General features: G+C 38.5%; 1 protein-coding gene across 2 annotated transcripts in view; it reads right to left on the bottom strand.

Moving 5' to 3' along the window:
- Positions 1 to 20,232, bottom strand: part of LOC139304387 (cadherin-18) — a 57,447-nt gene that overhangs the window by 20,015 nt on the left and 17,200 nt on the right. The window contains exons 3-7 of one of the 2 annotated variants that reach the window (XM_070928319.1): positions 20,050 to 20,169; positions 8,312 to 8,479; positions 7,058 to 7,245; positions 5,996 to 6,249; positions 1,109 to 1,245 (exon numbers count right to left, since the gene is read on the bottom strand). In XM_070928319.1, coding sequence (XP_070784420.1) covers positions 1,109 to 1,245; positions 5,996 to 6,249; positions 7,058 to 7,245; positions 8,312 to 8,479; positions 20,050 to 20,169 — 867 coding nt within the window. The remainder of the gene's footprint in view (positions 1 to 1,108; positions 1,246 to 5,995; positions 6,250 to 7,057; positions 7,246 to 8,311; positions 8,480 to 20,049; positions 20,170 to 20,232) is intronic. The other variant, XM_070928320.1, reaches the window with a different exon arrangement.

Genomic DNA, 20,232 nt, shown 5'->3' with positions numbered 1-20,232 from the left:
TTACTATTGACCAGTGATGGACATCTTAAGCAATTTGATTAAGAATCATAAAAATACAATACAAAACAAGTGCTTTTCCTTGTTGAAGGCTTCACCTTACCATTTGAAGTGGGGTATTGTTACAGCATAATCCAAATAAATAAGATATATAGGTCTTTGTGGTCAGGAGTGGGTTGCATACAGTCTGTTCACTGTGACCCTTAAATACAATTTAGCAGGCTAGTTTTGCATTAGAGCAATGATTACCTGAATAGCTGCAGGCAACAGCCACTTATTTGTAAACCCTTGTTTCCAAATATGTAATTGCTGGAACTGTTGACTGATAGTTAGGCTAAGACTGACAAGTCAGAGTCCTGCTGCAGTGGAAGTGTGTCCATTAACACGTACAGTATCCTGTGAATATCTGAATAAAATCTGCTCAGGGCCTGAAAGGAGCTGTGGGTTTTATTCTGTAGGTAAAGGGAGAGTGTGCAGTGCAGATTCATATAGTCATTTCATTTTATGGAACCTTTCTTTTGTTGATATTGATTTTGACTCCAATTTTACACCCTATGAATTTGAACCTGGACTGCTCTCTGACTATATGATCCCCTCAGGGTGTCTTGTTATCTTGTGGGAAAGGAAAAAAAAAACCTTCTGGGTAGAACTATAGCACCTAGCTTTATACTTTAATTTCTACGTTTTGAATCACGCTGTTGTGGCACAAAACCCGCCCATGATTTGAATGCAATTCTGATATACGATTTATAATGTCTCCCATTCGCTTGGGGCTAAACAAGATGAGTATGAAAAGAAAGAGCAATCTGTTTTAAGTGCCTCTTTCAGGCAGCTGCATAACAGTATTTCATATGTTTACTACAGTCCCCGAAGGTGTGAAACATGGAGGAAATACACCCCGGTTATTTAAATATTTATATGTCAGCAGGTGAAGAGAATGGTATGTTCAGTATGTGCAGTGTGTGCATGTGTGTACCCCCATATCTGCTTATTCACTTACTGTATTCTGTTTTAAATATGTCAATATGATTGCAAAATGTAGACAAGAAGATGAGTGAAGGATAAGATAAAGTGCCATTTTGTGATAGCACTGAGACACCTCGGTACCTACCAACCTCCGAGGCCATCACAGTGATGTTGTGCCAAGGCATGTCCTCCCTGTCCAGAGGCTGTGTCGTCCGTACAACTCCATTGCTTTCATTGATTCTGAAGTACCTTACTCCTTCCTCTTTGCTGTCCAAGAAATACCTATTAGGAACGGAAATTATGATTATGATTATGTATGTACACATGTATTTTTCAAAAAACAGAGCAATGGAAAACACGAGGTACAAGTGGTCGTCAAGATGGCAGCAGATCTACACTGTCACCTTCAAAACTCCTCACACATACTCCCCAACCACCCCACATGTTCGCACTACCCACCACCACATCCAGCTCACATAACCTACATGCCTTTCATGGTCAAGGAAAGTAAAAGTAAGATTAATAATAGTGGCAATAAAAATGATAAAAATAGGAAAAAATAACAGTAAAAAAATGAAACGGTACAGTAGGAGTAGATAAATAGTAGTAAACAAAAACACAACAGTTCAATAATTATACTCTTAAAAGGTTTTCAGTAAGTATAAGAAATGAGTGATCTGTTCCATACATTATAGTTCCAGACGTTTTTGTAACCAGCTCACATGCGTAGGGAGATCTGGATCTAGCCAACGAATAGTAATACATTTCATAGCTGCAGTAAATAGAATATGAAGAGGGGAAAATGCTTTTTGATCTGCAGGGGATTCTTTTACTTGCAGAAATGTTGTTTGGCCACTGGGACCGATTGCCAGCAAGGCAGACTTGATGCACCATATCAAGCTCCCGAACAATGTATTCACCAAGAGCCTTATGTCTGTCAAAGTACCCTTCAGCATCAACATGGAGCCACTTCCTGTACAACAACACTGTTTGGAAAATACCTATAACGTAGAATACGGCCAAAAGGCCAAAATGGAGTATTTAGTGATATGAAGCAGACTTAAAGGGGCATTCCAGCAATTTAAGGTTGGTTAATGGTTAAAATAAAAGCAACAGAGGCCGAGATATACAGTCTCTTAGTCCGTATGGGTCAAGCTCCAAAGATACTGGGTCCTAAATGTCCCGGATGCAACCAATAGCATCATTGTGTTTGACCCTCCCTACTTAGTAAACACCAGCATCTTTCAAACTCATTGCCCACAGGCTTTCTGTCAGTAGTGAGCAGTCTCCAAGCCCAATCCGACATACAGTAAATGATGATATCATCAGGAGAAAGCTCCCTTCAGGGCCACAGCAGACATTATACTGAGTGTTACTGCTCATTACGAGTAAACTGACCTTTGTGTAAAACTAGTGGAGTTAAGCCAAATTGTACTTAGTTAAATGTCTACAACACTGCGCATGTGCTTTCTGTGTTTTCAGTCCAGGCTTTAGTTCACTAATTCTATTAAAATACACATTTATTTATGTCATATTTGGTATCAAATGTATCAAACCAGATAACATTAATGGTAAGAGATTCAGTCAACCAAAACCATGCAGTGGAATGAATGAAGTGCAGAGCAGCACAAAAAAGGGGATGTTCTTATGCTTCTGTGATTTTCAAAGTCTGGTCCCACCTCTAAAGCCCACAAATAGAATAATCCCAACTGCTTTTAAATGGACTTTAGGTCTTGACAAAATGTTCTTAAAATACATATTTCAAAGTCAAGACCAATTATCTTCAATATTTAATAATGACAAAAGGCTATGTTCTGCTGGCAATGTTTACACTGTTGTAATGGCTTTCTTGCAACCCTGTTATCAAACTAGAAGCAAAGCAGTCTGTGGAATACAAAGCAGAAATGGGCTCAGCTGCTCCTCTCATGAGTTCAAGCACAAAATGAGCATTGACTGTGTATTCCCTAATTTATCTCTTAATGACCTATTTACACCTTTAATCCAGCATTCATTCTCCTGAGTAATATGGCCTAAGTCGACAATTTTCAATTGACATGAGAGTGGGAAATGGTATATGGGTATTAACGCCAGGATTGCATTTATTTGAAATAATGAACTTTTTTCTTTAGCTTGGATTGCTTACAAGTGTAACAAGCACCCTCAGTAGAAATGTTGTCAGGATTTATTAAATGCTCAGACTCATAAGACCATGAAGGCTTTTCAGCTGTAAAAATAAGAGTTTAGGTGCTGAGCATTTGCATTTCAAGAAGAAAAAACATGTTATTTTAAGGCTTTTAGCGGAAAATCCACTGAAAAACACTTCAATTCTGTTAATTAAAACTGGTGATACATTTTGTTGTTTGGTGATTTATTTTCTTATTCCTGCGGATAACTTGCCAAAAGTACAAGATGTTACATCATATAATGATTATTTTCCAGAACATCTTGTTAGCAAAAAATGTTTTCTTTTCTTCAGTAAATATCAGGTTTTCATAGCAGAGCCCCTGAATCATACAACAAGAACTGCTGCATTTGTACATATTTCCATATGTATGGCAATAGCCCCTTCTCTGGAATTCTGGGTAATGTAGGAAATTCAATTCAATTCTGAAATACAGTAATTGCGGGTGCGTTGGTGCACTGAACATCAACACGACTACAAGTCTACAGTATTGCAGACCAGTGAGGGGGGGATGCTTATTACACAACACAAAAACAAAGTTGTTAGATGGAACCTTAATCTGTTCCTCTTTGTCAGCCTCAGATTTACTTTTCTCAACTGGCCTTTTAGATGAGTGCTAATATTTTGCTGCAAATGTTAACTTGCTAACGTGAGCATGTTAGCATGCTAGATTGACATCTCAAAATAAGTCATTTAGGCTTCATGAGCTAAAGTATTAGGACACAAATTTTAACTTTTTGGTGGTATTAGATGAGGAGTCATCCGGATTGTCCTCTGGGTGTCATGAATATTTGTGTTCAAAGGTGAACTTCTGTTTTGAATAAACAATCTGCTTTTTGAAGTAGACTGTTATTTTTACAATAGCATTTCTACAAAATGATTCAAATATGTTAAAACTGGTGTAATCAAGTGTCTTGTTTGGTAGCCTTTCCTAGCATTTCATTATCAATTTAAAACTCACTACTTTCATCAGTCACTTGATCACAGCTGTTTACACTTGAAGGAAAAAGGAATTGTCAGTTAATACGAGCTGAAGATGGGGCTGACGTTTTCACAACTGTTCCTGATGATTATGATAATGTATAAGAGCAGTGAGAGGTAACGAGCCATCAAGACTTTGTTTGGCTATTTAGATGTCAATTTCAGACCAACATCAGAAATGTCACTTCAATAACGTGTTTTGCATGCATGGGCAGACTTCTGATGATCAAAGAGAGCCAAATACTGATCCCTGCTGCATTCTGATGCCAACACAGGGAGCGGTGGCACAGTTGTTTAGCTTTTTTCTGGGTTCAAGTGGATGTCATCGAAATACTTCGCGCTGCCTTCTTCTTTATGTGGAGAACATTGGCAGTGATGTACTGTAGGAACGGACAAGGAGGATTTATCCCACAAGGAGTGCAAGGAAACGCTTTCATATGTAGATTGCATTCTTGTTTACTACAAATGTTTCACAAAGTCTTAAGATTCTAACATAAATCAAATAATCATTTTTATCCTGTGTCTTCCTCCCATTTGAAATTGTGCATCATTCATCAAGAACCGCAGAGCCCCTGGCCTCCACTGCCCCATGGCAAGGCTTTAGACTAAGATCCTTTAACATATCATAGCAACAGATGATTGCTTCTTATTGATGTAACACCAATACTTCATCTCATGAGGAGTTCCATGTTTACAGCTACTTCATAATTTACGCCAAGGCCATAGAGGGAATTCATATTAAAACAAGCAGTGCAGAGTTTCTTGAGTGTAATGTCATTAAATGAGGTACCTGTGCAGAGTGAAGTCCACTGCCTGAGGGTAATATCAATCTTTTTCCAACACTACACAAGCATGTGTTTAGAGCGCATACAAAAGTACTAAGCATATGTATTGCCTAGGGTTATTTCACAGGCTTGGAGACAAATAACCATCTATCTGATGATGCCAAAAAATTTGATTCACTATGCATATTGCTGATTTTCAGAGGGGATGTGAAACATTAAGGGCATGTATGGTATCAGGAACAAACAAGAGGCTATTAAATATATTGCAGTACATCTTCAATCTATCTAACATTATGCTCTACATTGGTATGACAAGCCAAGATTTGGCAGACTTAATATTTTGAAAATTGTCATCTGGTGTTTACAGACACAAAACATTGTCTCCTGGATATGTTGAAAATGCGTCATGCATTATTTCATATGTATAAATAATCCGATGCGTATGCAAACTACAGTGTCAAGTCATAACTTTAAATGCTTATCTATAAAAGGTACAAATATATGGGGCAGAGATATGACGTGCAAATTGGAGTTTGGAGATTGGCAAATCCAAAGCACCTCTGTTTTTTTGCCGCAAAAGATACCTCACTGGTAAACCTGATTGCCAGGACAGAAACTCTGATCAAAAGATGAATAAATAAGCAAGCAATTTCTGATGAGCTGTGACCAGTTTGGGGAAAAAAAAGCCTTTGTCATTATCAAAATTCTTGCATGGCAAACGTATGTTGTTACAGATATGGTAACCAGGCATTATTAGATTTTTTAGAGATCCATCTGGCAAAGACTACTATGTTTCTAAAAAAAAAATTTTTTGGCAACCAATTAGTCGACAAAGTGACAGAGTTACATTGGCTGCCGCTCACGTCTGAAAGAGCGCTGAGCCTCAAAATAAGCCTCATAATATTAACAACCTCCTCTCTTACCCTCTGCTTTTGCAGTGCGCTTGTCTGATATTTCTTAACAAGAGATCTTCAGACCTCAATTCTATCCAATGATGCGCAACTAATGAGACGGTATGCCCACATTTCTGAATATTTGTAATCCTCTGCAGATTGTATACGTACATACACAGTTCGTGTCTTACCTGACGGGACTGTTCCTGCTGTCAGGATCTCGGGCCGTTACAGCGCCCACCTCTGTGCCACTCGGTGCATTCTCATATACGTCCAAGATATAATGATCTATAGAAAAGACAGGGGCTTCGTCCACATCCCCAACTGTGATTTTAAGGGTGGCAGTGTCTTTGAAAGAGCCAAGATAGGAAAAACGAGGATCCACATGTGTATTCACCCCCTCGATGTGAAGAGTGTAGGTCTTCTTTCTCTCATAGTTCAGAGGCTGTTGGGAAAAGGCACCATAGGGAAATGTGATTAGCACGCTACAAAGTAGTTACACTTTGTCTGGATGGATCAAGTGACAAGAAGTGAATAATAAGTTAGGTTAGTCACTTCAATTCAGCCTTTATAAACACAATTGTAATCACTTTACAGTAAGATAAGGTCAGACAAACTGGACTAAGACTCATTTTAACTCAAGTTACGTTTTTGATATTCTGTCGTAAGACTTTTCTTTCATTTATCTGGGCTATTACTTTAAAAATGAAACTAAAATAGACAAATATTTACTAAACAATATCAGTAAATGTAATAGATTAGTTGTCTGAGAGCTGTCAGTTGAATGCCAGGTGTGTTGACAAGAAAACTTAATTTCACATTTTTGCATGCTATGTTTAGTCAGTTTTCTTCGTAAACTAAATGTAAATATAAATTCAACACGACTACAAAAGACATTGTAAGAGGCTTAGACCTCTATTTCACCTCATAACAAATAAATCCCATGAACTCAAATATTTTCTTTGAATTATTTTGAATTTGTGCAACAGTGTACTTCAGCTTTTGCTACCTTTTTAAAGTGCATTACTTCCACCAACTGTTACCACCCTCTGCAGATGGCAGACTTGTGTATGAGTTTCCTCATATGCTGGTAAATCAATATGAACAAACAATATGAAGAGCTGCTTTACAGCACCATGTGTGGTCAAAACTCTCCACAGTACACCTTTAAGTAAACCTCCAAGCAAAAGACTGACACACGGCCATTTACAAACACATTTTCCTGAGGAGTCTCTGACAGAAGATGTTCTTACCTTTCTGAGGCTGATGATTCCCTCTCTCGTGTCCCTGTCCGTGGATATGGAGAACATGTTGGCCCCCTCTGAGTTAATGATGCTGTACTTGATGTCTGCATTGATGCCAAGGTCCTCATCATTGGCTTTGATCTTCCCTACCGGTTTCCCTACTTGAGCTGATTCAGGGACGTACAGCTGGTAATTTTCTGTGGATGAACATTGATGCGTACCCATTTAGACACAGCAAAAAACACTTTTAAACAGAAGCTGATCTGCCCCACACCGATGGCTGAATGTTGTACTAAAAGGGCTTAGCTAAGCAATTTGATTCTGATTGATTCTACCATTTGTTCCTGAGGGAATGTCATTATTGACATTAAACGCTAAACCGTGGTTGATAGCATCGCAATGGAGCAGATCCAACCCTGAGCCAGATGATCATTCAGAAAATGTTGATGGTTTTGAAATAGTTTGTCGCTGCAGCACAAAATGAAAAACTCTGAGCCATGGGGGGTTGTGCTTGATGAGGCACTTTCAAAGACAAAGAATCTCAACTTTAACATTACTTAAATTCATCATTAAAATGGAGAAAATACATACTGTAAAATAGAGGGTTTTGATGAATGCTAGTCTAATTTAGCTAATTATGGAAAATGTTTCTGCAATATTAGAGTCACACAATAATGAAGTGGAATACATCACAGTGAGGAATATGAGGGGAAGCCTCAACAATCCATGATTTGTGCACTAAATGTTCTAAGATTTGTATATGGTTAATCAATGCATGCATGAAAAAAATACAATTAAAACAATTTTGTTTCTGTAAATACTGAAATGTTGATGTTTTAAAAATAGCACCTTTCTTGCTTGTCACTTGCTGTCTTTCCACTTCCACAAAGAAAATGAAGTACAGACTTCCTTTTATAAATGCTTTTCAGGTAATGTAACTGCCTCAGGCATCTGTAGTGGAGGTCTTCTGCTCAAGGCCCAAAATGGCTGGGAACAGCTGATTAAATTTCCAGCCATAGCTTGGCCATTTAATGTAATAGAAGCTTATGTATTCAGGTTAGTAGTAATAACACATTTACATTACCATTGGATATTTTGCTAAATTACCCTTCTGGCTAGTTAACTAGCAACATTTTTCTTAGGTTAAAGAGTTTTCAAATAGTGTCCTCCAGTTTCCTGAATGTTCCAACACAAACAACTCTCCAACTTGAGCCTGTATCTTGTTAGCTGGACTGTCGTTTTCAGGTAACGTTGTGTACATACTTTGGGGAAACTTGGGCGGGTTGTCGTTGATGTCTGTCAGAGTGATGTTGATGGTGGTGGAGCCAGAGAGGCCTCCGACCTGGCCTGCCATGTCTTTGGCTTGGATAACAACGGTGTAGTGTTCTCTGGCTTCCCGGTCCATGTTAGCTAAGGCAGTCCTGATGATACCTGGATGGTTGGAGGAAAGCAAACCATTTGAGCTAAAATAGGTATTGATAAGGTCTCTCATGACACCAGACACGTTTTATATCTGTATAGAAATAATAAACAGTAACTAAAAAGTAAAATACATAGCCCTCTTTTTAGAATTAACACAAGACACAGTGAAACAGACCAAAACAATCACGCTTTTCTAGATGAAGATACTGTTGACAGAGTGAAGATAACACTGTTACTGTCACTGTCCCAATATTTTTCCCACTAAAACTTCTTTCAGTTATGGACTACTCATAAGGGACTGTGTCACACTTTCTTTTAAAGACTAACACCATAAAACTGTGCTTCTTTCATCTTTGATTCTCCTGGTCTCTCATTGTCAAGGTTAGCCTTTCCTCACTTTTCATTATATTTAAAATGACTATGCAACCTTGGATCGGGGCAGAATGCAACTTTCTAAGGCACCCACTCAATCACATTTATTACCACAATAACACAGCAAACACAGCCATGAACTTTCACAATACTAACTCCGTGATATATGACTGCACCTCTGCCCACTACAGAGAAACTGTACACAGGTAAATTGCACCACAGTAACAAGCCAAAAAGACAGGCAGAGTATTTGCTTCCTGTGTTGCTGTGTGGTGGGTGATTTACTGAATATAATGACCGCATGTCTTGCACATATATTTATCTGTGTGTGTCTTTGTGTGCAGTCTTAACATGTCTGTTTGTCTATATTAGTTTTTTGTGTGTGTCTATATCTGTGCCAGAGGGTTAATTCGCCATTTTAGCTCCTGAAACCACATCGCCACATGGAGCCTGATTTAATATGTTCTACCAGTTACATCAGTGTTCATTGTAAATCTTGCTTTTCCCCAGAGCCAAGACCCTCTGGCAACCATTGAACTTGTGTTCTTGTGAACTTGTGAACCCTGCAATAATACACAACAGTTGACCGGGAGCAGTGAGACCTGGGATGAAATGGGATGGCGTTGATCATGATAGTGAATGGACATTTGCTGCTGTTGCCTCCTGTTGTGAGTTCCACTCACAACCCGGGGAAACGTTTGATAAGATGGCTTAAGAGAATGAATCAAGACGTCACTAACATCACTGAAAACTGGTGAAAATTTATTATTTCCTGAAGTGGTTTATGTCTAAAGCAGAAAGTGCTTATCACATGTTTTCCATGAATAACATGACGAATAACTAAATTATATTATACTCCTTGTTTGGCTAATTTGACCCATTTTCTAAGAAACAAAGGACACCAAATTTGGTTTGTGCACGTTCTTACTCCACTCCCTCTGTTTATTTTCATTCTACTCTGAGAAGCCAGACGAATGCAATTAACTGCAATTAACCCTTTTCACAAACACGGCTGATGAACGTACATTTACTTTGTCTTGGCAGGCAAAAGATCATTCACACTATTACAGTACTACATGTACAAGTGTTACAATTTCACCCTTTCTGCCTCTGTCAATTATTATCTAGTATACCATATCAAATTATGCAGGTGCTGTCACAGCTAAATCTTTCTGTTGTCAGAAGACTCAGAGAGGCAGCTGTTTTCTGCAAAATAAAGCTTTAAAAAACCACTGTACACCACCTGCCTTCCACTAAATGACAGACAGACACATTTAATGACTAGCTGGGTGACTTAGGGGAGCATTTAGCAACTAAGGAGTAGGTGGAGAAGAAAAAACAGAGCTAAAAGGAAAGTAATCATGACCAGTGGCCAAAAACATGACTCCAAATGAATGTTAATGCTGATCCGAATCTGCTGGATGTGCAAACTGTTTGGTATCAAGTTTGCCACATCAACTTAAACTGTGATAATATGTTATATTCACAGCTTGTTTTTGCTGAGGTGGTATGTGGCAACTGCATTTAAAGTAGTTCATTAAAAGTATTTTGCATTAAAAACTGCATTGGACAAAATATAATAGATGCAGAGTACATCTTAATTTCTTGAAATGTGTTTGAAGTACATCGGTTAACTGACTCAGACGACTGTCAATGTAAATGATCATTTATACCAATACCATAGTGTGAATTAATGCAGTTTTATGATTTCCTAATTTCATAAAAGAGACAGCTACGGCTGTGTTATACAATAGGTCATTTACCTCTTTCTTTCTTCAAGACTCTATAGACAGAAACTAATCCACTCGCCTCAGGCAGAATAATCATTAAAAGTGGGTCAAGGAGCAAGGCAGCTAACAGTATTAAGATCCAGGGGATCTTAGGTTACACATCATCTGTCACACTGAGCTGTGGCTGATGTCCCATACACTGCCTGTCCCAAAGACTGCCTGTGAAGTTGGACTCATTGAAGCGGTGAATCAACAAAATGGGAAATGATAACATAAATAGCACAATAGATCCGAATGGAATAGTAATGTCCAACTATCATAAGAAATAGATATAAAATGAGTCATATGAGCAGACGGTGTTGCTCAAGGGGTCAGTGTTCTGCTGAAAATTGAATTCAAGAGCTGAGCTAATGTCAGATGATTTTGTAATCTCCACAATATAACATATAAAAACATTAACTTAACAAGGTGATGGAGTTTCTATGAATGAGCTGTCAATAGAGTTTCTACCGCTGCACCCACAGTGTTATGAATAAACCCTAACATATTGATTCCTGCTGTTTGTATTTCTCTGCTGGCTGATGCTTCTGGAGGTTTTTCCATAAAAAAAGGACAGAATCACTTCATCGGTTAAGAAAGAGTTTTCCAACGTAAAATGTCACAGTATACTGTGTGTCCTCAAAATCCTCTTCAAGGCTACACAGAAACCCTGCTTGCTGGATGTTGTGAGATAAAGAAAAACTAGATTTAGCTTTTTTGTAAGGTCATTCAAACAGTGGTTCAGTCTGTTTTATGTACCAACTCTAATAGTGGCTACTACTCGTATGTTGTCATTTTATGTGTATTAGTTCTGATCGCAAAAGAACAACCGTTAAGTGGGGCAGCAAGCTAGACAGACACTAATGTATTGCAGGGCTTTATTCCAAGGGATATCAAAGCAAATATATTTACTTAACAAGTAAATCTACCAGGCCGATTCCTCTCTGACACTATATAAAAATAGCTGCATTTGCATTTCGTTCCCTCTGCATATTTCATTTACTCATTTAATTGTTCAGTATTAGAATTAGTTATTGATTTAAAAGTAATAGTAATTATATATTGTATCTCTGGTTCTAGCTGAATGATTAGCCTAATTAAATGGGAGTCAACTGGGAGTTGGTGGTGAATTATACTTAGTACATTCTGTCTTTCAAATGCAGACAGCGACCAGTCATATGCAACAACACATTTCCAAGAATCCGAACATAATTATTTTCTTTTTGCCACACTGTTCTTTTCAAATGCCAGCTCTCAGCATGGATCTACTGCTTTTCTTGGTTTCAAAACTAATCAAAGTGCTTGCAGCCACTTTCCTGTAATGATGTGGGCTCTGCAAACTCTGCAATTGGTCCTTTGTTATTAACTGGAGCCTTAGCATTACTTAACCCGGGGTCCTTGAGACCCACAGACCTTGGCAAGTGGCCACACTTTCCATTAAAACAACACCAAGACTGACGATCTGACCTTTCAAGTCTCTTATTACCCCCTTTACTCATGAAGGCGCATCGCTCCTGAGCAATATTTCACAGCAGTGGGTTTAGGAACATTGAGCGCACACTAAAAAGTATTAGGTTTTCTTTTTTGGCTTTGGGAATTCCACTGTTGTCCACAACAGTGAAGATGATCTGCTGTCAATCATTTGTCATCAAACAAACAAATGAAAAGCTATTTCTATTTCTGACCATTCAGAAACAAAGAAAACAGTCAGGCGAGAAGATTTGCGACCGCCTGGGAATGTTCGGGAACACATTCACAGCTGATGCAATGCAGCTACATAACAAACGTACCATTACTGAACTGCATTCATTCTTAAAACAAATTCTTTAACAATAAGAGAAAAGGCCACAGCGGTATTCTCTGGAAAGTGCAAGTACCTGAAGGTATGTCAGTACTTTGACATGAGGATCGCACCCCTGCGCTCCCTTTCCTGACCGTTTCTGAGCCGTAATACCTCAGATAGTCTCTGCTAAATCTCTGTGGAGCTCGTCAGTTAATTTAGAAAATAATTGAGAAAGAGCTGACTTCCTTGAACCTGGGCCCATTTGACACAGTGAGGTGGTTAGCCTTTTCCTCAACCTCCCCAGTCTATTAGAGTTGATACCATCACACTATCCACCTCTTTGTCTGGCTGGAAACTTCTAAAGGGGGACAATCTCCTGGGTGAACAAAAAGGATTATAGGAGATTACTAAAGCGCTCTTCAATCTCCAGCTTCAGGAATCTTGGTTTTTGGCCCATCCAATACGATGTTATCCCTGTGTGTCTGCACTCTTACAGCATTTCTGGAGAAAAGGTAGATAACAGCAACTAAAGCAGCTGTAAAATCATAGAAATCATAATAGTACACCTCTCCTTTTTACTTTACAAAGATTTTTCTGTATATATATATTGGATCGTACATTTGATTGAGAATAACTGATTGGACTGTTCAAGACTACGTCACGACTAATTGACAAAGTGACAGCTTCTTGATCTAACCAGAGGTAAGACTTAATCCATGCGCCACAAAAAACGGCTTGATCTGTGTCAGCTCCTTCAATAAACTCCAACACTCCCAAATCCCAGATCAGCAGAGAAATTAGCCTATTTAGGAAGCAAAAGGGACTTAGGGGTTCTGCAGTGTGGTGTATCTTTGCATGTGTGTGTGAGCGAGTACAGATGTGAAGTGAGGCTGGGGGAGCATTCAACTATGAGACTCCAGAGGAACAACCTTGATGTCTCTGCGGATAAGTGACAGATGCACAGTAGTGATGGGAAAGACAGGAGTTATGTCCTGACTATAAAAAGGATAAATGCAGCCACCATACAAGAAGTACTTTTGCTGAGATATAGAAACCTCTTATTAAAACTGTTGGCTTGCAGTTTTGAGATTTGCAAACCATGTAATCTAGTGAATCCATTGCAGCAAATGTTCTTAACACGGTTAGCATGTCACTTAGCATATATCACTGAAGCACTGAAATTTCTTTATTAAAAGGCGGTAAGTGACCTGAGAATTTGAACAGATTCAATCACTGTGCCTGTCCTGATTTTGTTCGATTTGAGCGCAGCATTTAATACAGTTGATCATCACATTTTAATCAGTTGGCTTGAGGGTGCATTGCTTGACTGGTTTCGCTAGTACTTGTCAGAGAGAATGTTTTTTGTTAGTTTAGGTGACTTTGTGCCACAGACATTTGACACTGAACATGCTGTTCCTAAAGGAAGCATTCTAGGTCCAATTATTTTTCTTTATACATGCTCCCCCTGGGCAACATAATTAGTCATCATAATAGCAAATATCACTTTTATGCTGATGATACACAAGTATATATCTCTGTTTCGCCAGAAACCACAAATTCTTCTCGTAGGTTGAAAAGCGGAACGGCAGACTCTAGAGTCAGTGTTTGCTAGCCTGTCCAAGCAAATTAAAACACATGTTGCAGATCTGGGTGTGATCTTTTAAGCCATTTTAACAAGGTCGCAAAAATGTTTTCTTCTAAGGAACATTGCCAAAATTAGTCACTTTACAAGACACTTAGATTATTGAAACTCTCTTTATACTGGTCCCCCTAAGAAGTCTTTTAGAAAAATTACGGTTATATCAGAACGCTGCAGGCGGGATTTTGACAAATACAAAAAAAAAGAGATGATATTACCTCTCTGCTCACATCACTGCTTTGGTTACCTGTATCTTTTAGAATTAAGTCCTCTATTAAGCCTTACATAATCTAGCACCTTGTCCAAACAAGAACTATCAAATCTTCCACTGCCTTTCTTTCAGAAGTTCCTAAAGTGTCCCACAAGATATCTGGTGAGGCGGCTTTCTGTTTTCATGGCCCTGAACTGTGGAACACTCTCCCCTTGGATCTTAGAACAGCAAACTCCATTTTTTTTTAAAATAAATTGTAGACCCATCTTTTTAACTTTGCTTTTAATTAAGGTTAATTTTGCTGGTATCATTCTTATGTACTGTGATCAAACTGTTTTTTGTTTGCTTGTTCCACTTATTGCTATTATTGCTTTCTCAGAGAACATCTGTTTTGTGTACATCCAGGCTCCATTTAAAAAAAAATTTCCTGTGTGATCTACATTCAGTGAGCAGACAGAGGTTCAGTCTGTCTGTCTAATACTCTGTTGTCCTTGTGCATCTGCTCTTGTTATTGACCAAAATCCCCAGACAAGTCACAACATAAGCAGCAGGTTGGGGGCTTATGGTCCTTTTAAAGGACACCTTGCCAGGATTCGTCACTGTTGTTTAAAACTCTTGACTTCAGCAAACCTCTTTTACCATCCAGCTTCTTTGTAAAATGCAACACGTATTGAAAATGTAAAGGAACAGTTTGATATTTTGGGAAATACACTTCTTCACTACAAAGTACTGTACAAAGTTGCCTGTCTATACACTCTCACATCCGTCCGTGCAATATGAAGCTACAGCTATCGGCTGGTTAGCTTTAAAATAGAGGTAAACCGCTAGCTTTCTAAAAGTAACAAAATCGGCTTACCCGTACCTCTAAAATTTACTAATTAACACGTTTTATCTTGTTATTGATAAGTACAAAAAACGACTCCGGGAAGTCACTGCTTCCAGCCAAGAAATTCCAGCACATAGGCCCCAACCACAAATTTTAGTTTTAACACTGGTTTTTATATGGATTAAACAAATGAGATATATCATGTTAATGAGCTTTTTTACATTTGGACAGTCAGGCTAGCTGTTTCTACCTGTTTCCAGTGGCTATGCTAGGCTAAGCTAATTTCCTGCTGGCTCTCTGCAACAAAACTAATAAGCATATTTATCCATTTCCCTCTAAATCCATTTCTAGGAAATCACAAATGAATTCCTATTTATTTGTGATGAATATTAAATACTAGTCTTGCTTCTGAACTGCTGCCTCCTCATGCAATTGCATGGGTAGAAAAAGATTGCAGAAAAGGGTATTGAATTAAGAGTCTGCAGGCTTTCACTCCAGCCACACACTGCACCAGGTGATTTCACTGATTAGTCTCTCCACTCCTTTTGAAGGTGTGATAATCAGTGGCCTTCGTCGCTGTAGTGTGCAGCTGGAAAGAAAAACCGCAGTCTCTGTGCCTCACGAACCAGCAAGTGGATAATCTCGACACACCTCTAAATTACATTTCGGTGTGCTGTATATAATTCCAGGGACACCATCTAATTTTGAATTTGCAAAAATCTGCACGCAATTTGAGAGGTTTGAACAAATGTGTTATTGAGCGTAATATTTAAGTCTTTATTATGTGATATGCATATTGTGTGTGATTTCTGATTAAATGATTTGATAGATCAAGCATTCATTCATCAGTTCTCATCTTAAAACTCCAATGACAGCATCAAATCATGACATACTGCACAGCTACTTCATTTAAATGTGACAATGTTTGCCTTTGCCAGCAGCGGTATCACCTCGGTATTTGCTCTTTACTTACTTTAGTAGATGTCAGATCATAAATATAAAACATGTTGGTCAATTTGAGCGGTTCTGATAGAAATGCAGATCTCTCACACCGCCACATAATCTCTACTGACACAACGAATCGTTGGAGTTACACCTCATATTGCTAGGTTGGGAAACAATCTTATTACCCATCCAAATGTCAATCACACATGATGAGTACTTACAGACAACTCTGCCCTTTTATGTAAACTCTTGGAGACATTATTTATGAAAAGGAATTATTATTATTATCATTAAGGTCATACAAAATATTTTGAGATGACAAATTATCATAACGCAGCGCAAAGCTGCCACATTTGTTTTCTTCTGCCCACATCTTTCCCCTCAGGCCTCCCATCATTATCAGCTGTATCAGTTATATTTCTGTCTTTACAAAGTCTATGTCATGCTCATTTATTTCTTCAGCGAAGTAAATCTAATCCTAAATTCCTATCGCTCCTTCTTTGCATGCTGCATGACACCATGTCGCATGCTTCAATTACAATTTTATTGTATTGTATAATTATTCAACTTTACATACATGATTGAATGTTATTTCCAGTGGAGACAAGCAGCTGCCTTAATGCTGCTCTCTGTGTTAATTAGTCAGTTAGTCAGTTAGTCAAGTATGAATGCAGTGTTATTTTGTATTGAGTTATTAACATGTCTGTCTTAGTTATCTGACTTTAACACAATGTGCACAATGTGCAATGGAATTTGCCTCTTGTTTGGTAATATTTAAATGAGTTATTGGTGGTTCAGTGGGGTTCCAATAAAGCTGGAAATGTTGTTCAAAACATAAAACAAAAAATCTGTTTCTTTGTAAAGGATGATGCAGTTTAAGAAAGTCATAGTTCAGTTGTTACAATATAAAAGCCAAGTGCTTCACAAAATCGTATGATCATGTTATTTTCGCAGATATTGTCTTGATGAACATGGTTTATCATATTTAATGTCTTCACAATGTAGGATGCCTAAATGAATATTAGACTCGATGATATGGATCTACAGGATGGGCAGGATAAGTGGTATGATCATAAGCTGATTCTGCTTTAACATGCTTATTCCTGTACATCACAAACCTGTCTGAATCGAGAAATGTTTTTTATAATTTCAAAGAAGAGACATGAACCACTTCTTGCCACTGTCAAATAAAAAAAAAAATCCAATACTAAAATCTCAGAGAGATAACCAATCTAGAAGAACTTGTTAAAAAATTCATGCTTCATTTAAGTAGTACCATTAAGCATATTCTCTTTTTTTCTATATAGTGTACTGTATTTGCCCAGCGTTTTATTTCAACCATTTACTGTAATTTTTTTTCTATTTTTGCATTTGTGTAACTATGTCCATATACCTCCTTGAGGGGGGTCAAGTGATGTTCTTTATTTGTTTTTTAACATAGTTACCAAACATGTTATAAAAAGGAAACTGCAACTGCAAAAGTGAGATTGTGTATAGAGTGAAATAACTTAAAGGGTCATTAAAACGATTTTACACATGAATGTCAGTCCACTTGCCAAGAGGAGCACTACTCAACCTGTGAAAAAATGGTTGTATAACGTGTTCTGTGGCTCTGGAGGAAGCTTTCATCAGTCTGAGAAAGTATCCCTGATTATGTCATTGGGGTTATTATTGGATTTCAAATTCATAAAAGAAAGCCTTCGTTACAAAATGTAGGAGTTCTTTAATGTTGTTGGAGAGTGGGAGAGATGTGGGCATTAAGCAGTCATAGACAGCCTGAGAGTTGCATTATGGGAAGTGTAGGATCCAGTGTTTTTGAAGCTTGACTTTTACAGGGATTACAATTAAGAATATCTCAGCCTCCACTGCTTGGATTTTGACTATTCTTGTTTTAAGTAACCCTTTAATTTTACTTTTAAGAGTTTTAAAGAGTAACTGCATCTTAGCGAATGATGTGACCACCTAACTTATTTTGCATACATTACTTTTCAAATTAAAAGGACATGGCCCTAATTTAGCTACAGAGTGTCAATACATCCATACAGTATTGCAGGCATAAGGTCATCACATTGTAGCAATACCCACAAACACTTAATGGGGTATTTGATTTCAGGAGCTGGTATCGAGTGTATGATTGCTTGGCCAAGGAAGCCTGTTATATAAGACCTTCATCCCATTCTAAGGTTGAAAAGTGTACTGTAACTGTGGTCATTTATCATTTAATATAATTTCCAAACAATCAGACAGACCTGTCATTTCAGTCGCTGGTGGGTTTGAGATGGATGTTATCAAAACCACTAAGCCAGGGAGAAGACCCAGGTAAAACTGTTCACTTTGTGAAGTCTGTAAGTAAGCAAGTTTCAAGTCTAACACGGTCCTTTGGGGATTCCTTCAGCGCCATATGTGCAGGCCAAATGCTATCATTACCCTCTGTCCTTAAACGATCTTTCCCTCTAACTTGTGGGTCTTGTAAAATATGTCGCTGCTGTATCAGGCCACCAGACCAAGGTCAAATGGGAAGAGAGGGAGTTGTGTGTGTTCTTTTAATCCTGCTAATAATATATGAATTCCCCGTGACTTTGTCTCTACAGTTTAAGCATGGTTGGAGCCAGGTACATGTGGATATGAGGAGGTGTAAGCAAGCTAATGCACTGCGATACAGAAGCAGCTTCAGCTCCCCAGTGCGGTGCTCAAATGTGGCAGCATGCCAACACAACTGCTTTAAGACTTGGGTTTAGCATATTAAAGATCACATGCAAGTGCAACTCCCTCCATGTGCACATTTTCCACTGACCGCTGGAGTTCCTTGTCCTAATTTAAGGGAGGAGGGTGGTTTGCCAGTGGTGAAAACAACAGCCGACTTGTATAAATTAATACGTGTGGGCGGAATAGTGCTGTGCAGAGAGTGCAGCTGCCTAGGCCTTCGATCACGTCCCAACTCCTCTGCACGCCCCGCACTGAATTACAATGCAGACAAGCTGCCGAGTCAGCTCAAGCTAAACAAGCCATCTGATGTGTCCGAAAGCACACTGCATATGGGAAAGAAAAGCAAATATCACTGTAGAATAATAATTTTTACAGTCAAAATGTGATTTAAAATAGATTTCAAGGTATAGTTGATAGAACAAAGTATGTGGCGTTGCGTGAGAGAGCCCAGTTTTCATTCAAAAATTGGCATTGCTTCTGCCTCACCACACGGCTGCAAAATTGCTCCATCAATCCCCACTGCCTTTTCCCTCGAGGTAAAGTCAAAATATTCAGCAATTCATTTGTGTTGCTCATTCAGCAAAAGAATTCATGTTTTACATGGGCGGTATAGTCTCAAAGGGGCCAATAGTTGTTACAGACAGCAATGAATCAATTCATACAAGTCGATTGTTGTTGTTCATGTTAACCGACAGCAGCAGCAGCAGCAGCAGCAGAGGCAAGCATGCAAAACTTCAGACACACGCACGTACACACTCTTTTGTTAGACAAAAAGAGATCAGAAATAAACAGACATGCACACAGGCACAACAACACATATTTCACATCATATAAAAGTTATATGTCTTGCACTTTAGAAGGTTTATTAACATTTAATAGATTCCAGCAGAGGCCTCTCAGAAAGAAAGATGGACTTTGAAAACACTGAGCACTGCGAGTTGTGGCTTTTTACCGCCTTTGAAAAGGTAGGAAACAATGGCTTTCTGAAGGCACCTCTACAAATGTCTCCTTTGACCCTTGAGGAGTTAGTTATGGCCCACAAAGAGAGGATTGCGTGCTGAACAATATAACAGTAGTCCATAACTCTACTGTGGCTGCTTTAGCTTTTATGATGTCAGACGTGCTGCAATAATAGAACAGGATGTTCACTGCAAGAAGCGTATGGTGCACATATTTCACGGCATGACATACACATCACTTTAGGAGATCAACAATAGAAATGATAACAAAGTTATTACTCCCATTCAGCGTTATAGTTACCATGCTTGCAAGAGCGTGGGTGCTTACTTTGTCTAAGTATTTTCCCAGAGCATGCAGTAATACCACACCTGTTTTGGGGTCGACGGAGAAATATGGCTGTCCTTGTAGAATACTGTAGACTATTCTGGCACTGTTTCCATAGGTGGGATCGTCAGCATCGGTCGCCGTGACTTGCAACACTGAAACACCTAAAAATGAAGACAGCAAAATTATTTCTTGATAAATACTGTCTCTCTTAATGGTTTGCAAAT

The sequence above is a fragment of the Enoplosus armatus genome, chromosome 21 (genome assembly GCF_043641665.1).
Source record: "Enoplosus armatus isolate fEnoArm2 chromosome 21, fEnoArm2.hap1, whole genome shotgun sequence".
Taxonomy (NCBI): Eukaryota; Metazoa; Chordata; class Actinopteri; order Centrarchiformes; family Enoplosidae; genus Enoplosus; species Enoplosus armatus.
Note: the sequence above shows the minus strand (reverse complement) of the source record. Positions and strands in the feature narration are given on the sequence as shown.